General features: G+C 43.8%; 1 protein-coding gene across 13 annotated transcripts in view; it reads right to left on the bottom strand.

The window, feature by feature from the left end:
- Positions 1 to 209: 209 nt before the first annotated feature.
- Positions 210 to 11,097, bottom strand: part of DENND2C (DENN domain containing 2C) — a 47,262-nt gene continuing 36,374 nt past the window's right edge. For 8 of the 13 annotated variants that reach the window (XM_073320193.2, XM_073320187.2, XM_073320190.2 and 5 more), the window contains 11 exons: positions 10,926 to 11,035; positions 10,205 to 10,274; positions 9,663 to 9,740; positions 8,605 to 8,745; positions 8,035 to 8,183; positions 7,257 to 7,434; positions 6,597 to 6,638; positions 4,213 to 4,318; positions 3,304 to 3,543; positions 2,734 to 2,820; positions 210 to 2,249 (listed from right to left, as the gene is read on the bottom strand). In XM_073320193.2, coding sequence (XP_073176294.2) covers positions 2,218 to 2,249; positions 2,734 to 2,820; positions 3,304 to 3,543; positions 4,213 to 4,318; positions 6,597 to 6,638; positions 7,257 to 7,434; positions 8,035 to 8,183; positions 8,605 to 8,745; positions 9,663 to 9,740; positions 10,205 to 10,274; positions 10,926 to 11,035 — 1,233 coding nt within the window. In that variant the 3' untranslated portion in view covers positions 210 to 2,217. Of the gene's footprint in view, positions 2,250 to 2,733; positions 2,821 to 3,303; positions 3,544 to 4,212; positions 4,319 to 4,736; positions 4,764 to 6,178; positions 6,639 to 7,256; positions 7,435 to 8,034; positions 8,184 to 8,604; positions 8,746 to 9,662; positions 9,741 to 10,204; positions 10,275 to 10,925; positions 11,036 to 11,097 lie in introns of those variants that run through there. The other 5 variants (XM_073320196.2, XM_073320195.2, XR_012155838.2 and 2 more) reach the window with 5 other exon arrangements.

Genomic DNA, 11,097 nt, shown 5'->3' with positions numbered 1-11,097 from the left:
CGGGGTGCTGCCTGAGGCTGAGGAAGGGCGACTGACAAGCTGTAGGTGGCTGCAGACTCCATTTAGAACCAGCCTCCCTGCTGTAGCTCCTGCAGGCTGAACTTACCCTGGGCTAGCCCTTACCCACACAGCCACAGTAATAAGTTGCTGAGGGCTACAGAGAAACTAATTAACCACAAAAGGCCATTGTTTTAATATGTTTTATGTACTTTCACATTTAGGAACTGAACACTTGAGCTTAGATTTAATGAAGAATGAGCTTGTCAGATAACTAGTTCTGACCTAAGCAAAAGATTTAAAAGAAAGATTAAAACAGAACTGGAAAAAGTGAGTTAACACAAATCTAAAGTTTCTTGTCAAAACAAACAGCATCCCAGCATTAGAGATGCTAAAGCCTCCCCTTCAGCTCTTAACTCTAGCTACCAGGCTTTATAGGGAATTCTACTATTCAGCCACACACACCCCTAACTTACCTCAAGTCTTGGCTGCTTGTTGAGGAGAAAAAGTATCTAGGGTACAGACAGCTTATCAGGCAGCTGTTTTCAGATGTAGACAAGCTTCTAGTGAGGAACACAAGCTCATTCTGTTTATAAGCCTGTAACAGGAATTGATCTCTGCTGGGTCAAACTAGTGCATGAATTCCATGGGCCAAGTCCTCCACCTAGGGCTAGTACTTTCTCTTAGCCCTTAAGTTAGAGTACCAGAGAAGACTTATCACTTCACTATTGGGAGTCACTGTATATTACACACACTCAGCATTCAGTCAGAGTCTGTTTCAGTTACATGTAAACATCTGTTTATGGGATAAAACTCCATCAGAAACTATCCTCTAACTGCAGCCAGTGGCCCACAGAGGCCTAGAGAATGGTTTGATTAAGTGGCTAAATACAATAGGGAAATATCATTAATTACTTTGAATAAATAACTGGCATAAATATATTAAATACAAACCCAGGCAACTATTGTAAACTATGTTCAAACCATCATGGGACTGAATTGCCATCACCCACTGTATCTATATTCTTCCCCCACAACAGATGCTAAGGAACCCACATTTCTCAACAGCAGAGAACTAAGACAGGGTGAGGAAAGGAAGAAATCACATTTGTCCAACTTTTTAATTCCACAGTAAAGGCACAAAGCAGCTAGAGAGAAAGTTTAGAGGAAAAAAGGATCTGTTTTTAAAATCCTTTAAAAATATCTGGCTCAGCATCTGCATCCTTGAGTGACTTTTCCTGTCATTTGCACTGATTCAATATTAAACAGTTGATTTTAATGCCAACATTTAAAGAATTACTGTGGCTCCCTATGCAAAGATGATGCCATTTTATCCCCAAAAAATGCAGTTCTGTTTTGTGGAAGTCACCCAGATCAAACTTATAGCAGTTAAGTGTATGCAATAAGGTAAAGGACAAGCATATTCCATGTGTCTGTGTGAAGGGTGAGGAGCACTGGGCAGTGTGAAATCAGAATATAGGTCAAATCAACAAAAAATAAGCTGACATTTCCACTTGGTTTTCAAAAACGTAAAGCTTTGTGATAAACAGCTGGGATGTCCAAATTACATTGAATGAAGCTATTTCTGAGTTCAGATCAACCAACAAAGAATATGTAGGTGCTATCAAAACCATACACCATGCATATGGTAGTGCACTCGAAGGAGAGACAGCAAAAGGGAACCGAACAGCAGCCAGAGCAATTCTTCCAGCTCCTAAGGCAGCCCCGTGAACCCTCTCTGTGTGCTAGTATTCACACAGCATGACCAACAGCCCTGTCTCATGATTACATTAGCTTAGTCCTTAAATGCTGTATTGGTTTTAACCAAACAGAAAACTTTTCCTAAAGAATGGCTCATCAGGCCAAGCAGCAAAAGTATGGAGTCTGAAGCTTCACAAAGAAAAAAGCTCCCCTTTAAAATTCCCCATCTCTGGGGATGAGGTGATTAGCGTCTCCAGCATCAAGTTCTCCACCTGCGTCCATTTCCAGTTTGCCTCTACAACACTCCAGTGAAACCAGGCACATGAAGTTGAAGGATTGTACTCAGTTTTTTGTTTCCATTTTCTCCCAGTATTTGAGCTTTCCATGGACTGAGCTGCAGCCCAATCCGTACATCTGATACACCATTTGGACAAGGTGGCAGCATTTGTATACAAAACTCCTCTTTGTGTCCAAGTGATGAATACATCCCTCTTCATCAGTGTTTCAGCACTTGTGTTTTCACTTCCTTTGAAGAAATTTCATTTTACTTCCTACAGAGAAAAGCAAAGACAAATTAGAATCTGAAGAGGCTCCAGAATCAGAAGTAAATTAAACACAATGTCTTAAGTTTCAAAAGCATGAAACCATCTTGGCTAACAGAATCATAGTTTGAGATGGAAATGACTTAAGGCTCTTTAGTTCATTCTCAGCCAATGCAGGATTGTTCCCTAATGCTTCATCTGGCCCTGTTTTACATGTCTTCAGGGATGGGGCTACCACCATTTATTTTAGCCCAAGATTTCTCAACATCCCTGTTGAGAAGTACCAAGTGTCACTGGCAGGGGATAGATTTGTAAAGAAATGAGTTGCAGCTCATTTTGAGTATTCTGGGGAATTTGCAGCACCTGAGAAAAGTAAAAGACTATGCAAGGTAGAAAATGTGCTCCCCTTTTGGCCACATTCTACCTGCTCAGTGGACACCTTTATATGCAGGCTCAACAACTGACCTGGCCAACAACAAAACCAAACATTTACCCAGACTGCGAAGAATTTTGTTCATCCCGCTTGGTTCAGTCTCTGGAATGGTCTCCAAATACTCCAAGGCACGGACCTCAAACAGGCCTAGGGAAGAAAAATATCATTTAGCCACTTGAGCTGCAATGTGCAAAGAAATGGAACAAGCTACACCATTGATAACAAAAAGCATAATCTAATGGAGCCCCATCTTGCAGGAACAAACTCCTGCTAAAGTAATGTACTTAGGCCCAAAAAGGAGATTCTGCTTTCCATTTGAGAAATATGTTGGCTTAGTAGAGATCATTTCTGTTTGAAAATGAGAAGGGTTAAAAGCTATCAGCACCTTTCAGAGCCCAGTAGCTCCTGCATTACACGGCCAAAGTGCTAAGAGGGCAGATGGCAAGCACAGAGCTTGGATACTTACTATGATTAGGATCCCTCAGTCTCTTCTGAACCAGCTTCTAAGGATTTTAAATCATACAGGAGTATCCTTTCAGGGTCACACTGATATATACATTTCTCATTTTATACAAAAGTGACTTGTGCACCAGAACATTAAGAGGAAGCAGCGGGAATTGCAGGTCTCACCTTTGACCCCACTCTTACGGAGTTCCCGATCCTGTATGAATCCTGCAAACATCTGTGTTTCCATGAACAGGTCCAGGAAATGGCGCACATTGCGGGAGGTGTGGGACTTTCGGAATGGGTCTCGCTGGAACACCCGCTCTCCTTTCTCTGTGACGTTCATGTGCAAGGAGTAATGTCCCACAATCTCCACAAAGAACTGTACAAAGGCCTCAGAGACCAGGGAGTTCAGAGTTACATCACCTACCAGAAGGACACAAAAGTCATTATTTCACACTGCAGTAGTCTCCTGGGAGAATATCTCCTTCACTCTTCCTAAAAGCCCACCAGAGTAACAGCCATCCTTCTGGCTCAATAGGGCTAGAAGGGTCACCACCATTATAATGGGTGGTAACATATAGGAATTGCACCAGACACACAAATTGGTATCAGAACTTAATTTGAGTGATTACTTAGTACAGACCTGCTGATGAACTTGCCTGGAATGATTCACTGCTTTGTAAAGCACTTTTGAGATAAGCGAGTTTAAAAGCTACTGTATAAAACTCTGATTCTGCACATAATGTGTCAGACTACACTCTGAAGTACAGCAACTCTCTCATTTGTGTTTAATGAAGAGGACCTATTGACGTGCCTTGAGTAAAAAGGGTTACACAAACCCAAAACTACCACCAAGAGAACAAGCGCTGTCTCACATGGATCAGGCAAATCTAGGGCACTGCATTTCTCATTCTGCCTTTTTATAATACACCCAAATGGAAAAGCTTCTCTCAGTGAGATCACATGGAAATAACTTGTTAGCATGTGGCCCCAGCCACTTTCCAACATTTATCTCTAATTTGCATGTTCTCTCATCTAGGCCAGAGCAATCTCTCAGGCTTCCATATAGTGCAAACACTTTGGTACAATCACCTTGTGTGTAAATCTGCTCCTGAGACAAAATTTCATTTCGTTCCTCCAAAATCTGTCCAAGCGCGGCCTGGAGTTTATGAGGTAGGATCTCATCCTCGTCTGATACCTAAACAAAGAGAGATGGCTCTTATGGCACATGAATTACATCTCACATCATCAATACACAGACTTGCCCATGTCGAACAGAGAAAGGGATTCTGGTGATATGCTAGTTTAAGTGATCATATCTGAGTTACTCTATGGAATGGTGTCCACATGCACTGACAGCATAGAATGTGCCCCTTGTGGCCACAAAAATGAAAACATGACAAGCAAACATAAACATTTAAACCAGATACTTAAAGCAGCTAAATTCAAATTCCCATATTACAAATACTCTATACAAAACAAGACTTTCACGTCTGACACACCCAGTATGCAGACCAAACTCTGAACATGTCCATGATAAAACACCAAACAAAATTTATTGTGGAGAAAGAGCAAATTACAACGTCAGTCTTGGTGAGGCACTAATCCTTTAATACCTGTGTCTATCAGACTCCATGTGCTGGCTGCAATGCAAAGTAGAACAGTGAGTCAAAGAGAATTCTCAATTGGGAAAAAAGGCAATAAGATCATATCAGTACCACAACGGAAATGGAACTGTTTCAGCAAGGACATTTATAGTCTCTGTAGGACTTTATAAGACTAAGCCAAAGAAAAAATGTCCAATATTGTCCTGTGAACCAAGTATGACGGAGATCAGGAAAGTCATTTAAACCTCTCTGCCTCAGTTTCCCCTTCTGTTGGGGATAATACAGAGTTGCCTCCCAGGGTGTCAAAATGCTTAGCTAAATTAGTATGGCACTAAAGTGTGAAGTACTAGTGAAGTGATATTATTTGAAAAAGAACTATAATTAAGTAGAATATTAAATCATCCAGCATTCTAAAATTAACAAAACAGCTCAGAGAATTCACTATGACCACTAGCCCCAAACATAAGGCTTTATTTCTACTTAGGGAATTGTTACACACACACTAAACAATACTCTAAAATGTATATACAGCAACTCTCATTTGAGGATCTCAAAGCATTTTTCAAACAAGAGAGAATATTTGAGACTAGCATAAAATCCCAAGTGAACAGTGGTGTTTTTTCAAAAAAACCCAAATCTTGGAAACAAACTGATTAGACAATAAGAATAGAAACCTTGTGGAGAACAAATGCCCAGAATAGAAGGGAGGCCAAAACACAGGCAGGAAAATTGTGCTGTTGGGAAACAATTACACATCTAGGCCCTAAATGGAATAAAGCCCCTCAAAATGCAATTGGCAAAATTACTGACAAGGCTTTTTAATGACTTTAAAGTGTAATGCTAAACTATGAGAAAAAGGTCCCCTAAAAACTCATGTTTGGAAAAGATAAGGATATGTTGATATTAAGATCATATTGTTCCCCATAACTTTCCTACTCAAGTAAAAAATAAAGGTTATGTTAATGAATAATTTAGGATTCATATATACTTAATTGTAAAATTAAACTATGAAGAAAATTGCTGAATGATAGAAAATAAAGGGTTACACTTTGTTAGTTTAATGTTGATGTACTGTTAATGATTTATAACAGAATGGAAAACAAAACAAATTATGAAAGTTTGGGTAAATGTGTAACTGGCTATATATAAAGTTAAATAGTGTTGATTGAAGGAAAGCTAATGAAAATGTAATGTGTAAAGATATAAGAAACCAAGTGAACGAAGGCTCAAACTGGAGAACACCAGTCCAGAAATTGAGATGACCATCATGAAGTGTAGAAGAGCTTCCTGGTACCCTGGAACTCAGTAGCTGGACTCCTGCCTGTTCCGTCTTTTCTGTTGACTATCTGTTTTTTATACATACATGTGATCAAAAATTAGAACTGACAGTATTCTGTTTGAAAATGTATAAAGGGAAAAACTGATTAAGCCTAAATTGGGTGGACTCATACCTCTGTTTCCAACCATCTTATTCCACATCAGAATCTCAGCTGCCTTACCTTGAACAAGAAGACCAGAGTGAGGTCAAAGCAACACAGAAGCCTAGTTTTCTTCCTCCACATAGAGGAAGCACTTACAGATATCTGGGCCAGCCTTAAGCTTAAGCCAAGTAAGTAGTACCTTGATTCTTGAGGGTTATGTATCCCATGCAAACTCTGGAACTTGCAGGCCAGTACCATCTCCCTCTAACAGAGGATCAGAAGAAAGGCACCACTTTGTCCTGTCCTTGGAGCCCTGCAGATCTAGGTCTGTTTGGCCTGGTACTTGGTTGGGTTTCTTGCACATATTTATCCTGTGATGCCCTATGGAGTGACCCTTTGCCCTACATGCTGGGCAGCCATCGGTCATTGGAAAGGTTATTTTACTCACCTGTTGCAGAAAGTTGTCAGCACAAAGATCAACAATCAGTACCTGGGGAAAGAGGAGCAGACATTAACCATTATTATGCCTAGCTCAACTATGCAGCTATAGAGAGAAAAGCACCAGTCACAGCACCACGCAAGCCACACATTTTACACAAATGTATCCAGTCTTTCAAAACAGTGAAAATTATGGAATTTAGGGCATGGCTACACTGGAAACTTCAAAGTGCTGTCACGGGACCGCTCCCGCAGCAGCGCTTTGAAGTGTGAGCATGGTCACGCATGAGCACTGGGAGAGAGCTCTCCCAGCACTCCTGGTAATCCACCTCCACGATGGGATTAGCTCCCAGCGCTTGGAGCCTGTCTACACTAGCGCTTTAAAGTGCTCAGACTTGCTGCACTCAGGGGGGTGATTTTTCACACCCCTGAGCCAGCAAGTTTGAGCGCTATAAAATGTAAGTGTAGACAAGCCCTTAGAAAATAAAAGCCTGCAGAACATCAATTAGTGGCTGGCAAGTCACCTACAGATTCTGTGTGCACCATATTAAGGGAGAATTTAGTATGTTCGCAAAATAAAACAAGCCACAGAATTCCTCCCACATGGTTGGCAGGCCAGCAGCATCTGAACTACCCCTTGCATTTCCTCTGTAACATCCCCAAGTCTCACCTCTTCTATGGGCAGGTCCTGGAGCTGCGGCAAGGAGCAAGAAAGAATGCCAATAAGGAATGGGGTTGGCGAGCAGACAATATCTATCATGGATGCTGGTAGAACAGGAATGTAGGTGTGTTGCCAGGTGAAAGGGTAAAGTGTTGCTACCACAGCATGGCCACATTTAGACAAGGTGCTAGAGGGAGAGAAAAAACACAATAAATTGTCAGCACATTAAATAGTGAGATCCCAGCTACAGAGTTAAGTGACAAGTGCCCAGTACTCAGGGAAAATGTAATTCACACACACCAGGACTGAGAAGGAGCCCAAGGTCTCCATTTATATAGTCACTTATTCACATCCTGCTCTTCAAAGGGAGCTGGGGAACAGAAGCAGCATACACAGCTGTCAGATAAAGTCTATCTTGCTAGGTCACATACTAAATGCTCCCTTGTCTCCTTTTGAAGTGCACCATTTAGACTCAACTTCTGATCCAGCTTTTAACAGATCTGCAGTTAAAACTCAGGTTAAATTTTCATGTGCAGAATGAAAACAGTCTTGACTGACTGTCCATATGCATGGGGCCCAGGGCAGCCTGAAGATCCTACATCCAGATGCCTAGAGCCTTGGGCAACTTGTGCACTATTAAGCTCTTAGCACACACAGGGCCCCAAGCAGCTCTTAAAAGGCAACTGTTTGAAAGAAATAAAACATTAATTTGTTCAGGAAAAAAGGCACAGAAGCAGAAGGAAACATGAAACTTCTTAAAGCAAGATGTGTTTGACTCATTTCTCACCTCAGATTGTCCGCAACAAAGATCACCCTCCTTTCCAGCAGGAGAGAGGCACACACCCGGATCAGATGGCAGACACTAAGGCACTTAAACAAGCGCTCGAAATCCACATGTTCCAGCCGGGAATCCAACGGACGGCAGAGTTCAATGACCTGAAAGCAGAGCAGAGATGCAAGGAGTCAGAGATGCACAGTGAGACTGCAATGCAGAGACAGACCTGGGGATTTGGAAATGTGTCTGAAAACGAAACAATGGATGCTCTACAAAAAGTGGGATGCAAAGGCTCACGAGTATCATATGCGCTGTCTCACTCTTGGAGAGTGGCGCAAGGTTCTGAACTCACCCCTTCTCTATAAGTCTCAAGATTCATTTCTATTGTAGTTTACATTCTTGGCAGCAAAGTTGTCTCCAGTGACTTGTGTGGAGACTTTAGGAAACAATCCTCACTCTGAGAAATCTACAGCCAGCACTGCACAACAGCAAACTGGTCAAGCACCACTATACCAGCCACACACAGTCACCTTATATAGACAGCAACCCACATCCGCAGCCAAGTCCTGATTTCACAGTTACCTCATTTCCTGCTCCTGGCAGGAAGCTCTTCACAGTGATTGTGCGTCCGGGGGCAGGGAAAGGGGCCTCCATGACACTGCGCATGAACGGGTGCACCAAGGCTGGGGACATCTCTCGCCTCTTCTCAACCTCATCCAGAATCTGCAAGAAAAGTCTCCGGTTGTTGTATTGTCATTGCAGCACAAGACAGAACTAGGGGTGAAATATCTCTAGATGTGTGACCACAAACTGCAGCTCCAATAATCAGGGCTCTAATCCAGATTTAGACCTTGACTTTCACCTTGGGGAGGGCTCCTGCACAGATGCGTCACATAGGGACATCAAAACGCAAGCAGAGAGTGGGCAACGTTAAAAAAATCAGCTGGTGATACCATTAACAGAAGCAAGGAACTGGCTCTGGGGGCCCCAGCATGGTCAATAAATCTCATTACATTGCTGAGAATTCCCATCATAGGTGGGACATGCCCACTTCAGGAATAAAACTGCTGTTGGAATTTAATGGGCTGATTTCCAGCAGTGTCAAATACTGACTTCACTGACTCCCACTGACTTCAGTTTTGAGACATCCCTTTTACACCCCTTCAGAATCTCCTCAGAATATCGGATTCCTCCCAGACAGGCATATAGTGGTCACAGATATTTAGTTACAGAGCTGTGAAACCAATCAGAATAGAATCACTGACATGGAGGCTAACTGGTATTTGCACACCCCATGGGCATGTAAGTAGGAATGAAGAGATGACATGAAGAGAGGAGACACAAAGGCTTCACATCAGGAACCCTCTCCCAAGTGTGAAGTGGATTTGGCTGTGGAATGGTCTCCCAAGTGCTGGAGTCATTTAAACTGGGCTAGACAAAGCACTTGGGTAACATGCAGCAGGGAACCAACCTGCCCAGGGTCAAGGTTACTATTGTCAGATGCGGCAATGCTATTAGAGGCTGCACTGCAGCAACTCAGCTGTTTCCTGGAGCTCTCCAACAGTCAGAAAAGCATGCTGAGAGGCACAGGCCGGACTGATGCGGCAGGTTGTAGCACGTGGGGTAGGCTTCTCACTCACCTTGGAGAAGAGGTTGAAGCAGCCCAGGCGGCTCACCATGCAGTACACCTCTGGGAGCCGCTTCCCTTTCCCTTCTGGCTACAAGGCAAGGGGAACGCAGAGAGTTACACCTGGAGCAGAGCAAGGGAAGCAAGGCAACAAATGCTCATGCCAGCCTTGAAGGATATTGAAGCCTCCCAACGTATTCAGCCCATGTGACTGAATTCCACACTGAGTGCTTTCCACTACAAATCCCTCTGCACTCAGTTAGAAACTCAAGGGGAGTAATGAGTCCCAAAAACTGGCTCTTGCACACACCACCCCCATTCATTCTAGGCATTGTGTGCCATGGGGTACGGACAACACCACGCACCTTCCCTCTGCACTGCTGCTCTACTCTGTCTGAGAGGGCTGGTAACCCCAGAACCCACATTAAGAGCAATGCGGCTCATACCTAGCCAACAAGCTGCTGCTGATCCAGGTCCTAGCTGGACTGCAAAACCCTCCACCCCCATCAGTGTGGACCCTCTCTATGGCAGCATGTCTCACAAACAGCTGCTTACCAAGAGCTTCTTGCAGTAACCGAACCAGCGGCTGCCATCCTCGCCTGTCAGCACGAAGGAAAAGGTTTCACTGAGGAACCCAAGAACAGAAAGAGTCAGACTCACCATGCAATTCACTGACTGTGGAGGAGGGGGACTCGCAGGGGAGCAGGTCAATCGGGGGCTGAAGTAATGTGGAGTAAGTGCAACACCCCACACCCCATCTGCAGCCCTTTGATCTCAATGTGGGAGACCTAGAAGCTGCTCCCTGGCTTCGGACTCCTTCCCTCCCACACATAGGGGGCCAGGATGCCTGTAAGCTGCAGAAGATTCCTCATCAGGATGCTATCTCCAAGCTCCTCCACTCTGCCAAGCACCAAAAGCAGCAGCCACTGCAGGCAGGAACTAACCTCAGGACAGTGCTGCAGACTCTACATAAGGTAGAGGCTCTGCTGGGAATAGCAGGAATGGGGATGAGTGGAGAGATGGCCCTGCATGGGGTGGCGGGGACCACCCCTGCACCTTATCCTCCCCTAACTCTCTCGATTTTGGGATCAAAACCTCCAGTGAGTTCCCCTTCCCTTGGCTTATCTCTTCAGTTTCATCTTGATTAAGCTACAGCCACCTAGGCTTTGCCGAGGGGCTGGTAGATTCCTATGCACCCAGCACCGGCATCACGTCTTTCTCGATTACTTCATTGGGAACTCAGAAACCAGTATCTAATCACAACACAAGCTTTTACCTTTTGAGCTCTGATGTTGGAAGCCAGGCTTTGGGATCTGGAAAGCAGAACCTGGGGATGACCTTTAGCCTCTCCTCGGTATCCTTTGACTGCCTGAAAGGATGCTCGGGCTGGGAAAGGTAACACATGCCTGTTATACAGGGCAACTCTCCCAGGATCTCAGAACAATGGT

Source organism: Lepidochelys kempii, chromosome 21 (genome assembly GCF_965140285.1).
Source record: "Lepidochelys kempii isolate rLepKem1 chromosome 21, rLepKem1.hap1, whole genome shotgun sequence".
Classification (NCBI taxonomy): domain Eukaryota; kingdom Metazoa; phylum Chordata; order Testudines; family Cheloniidae; genus Lepidochelys; species Lepidochelys kempii.
Note: the sequence above shows the minus strand (reverse complement) of the source record. Positions and strands in the feature narration are given on the sequence as shown.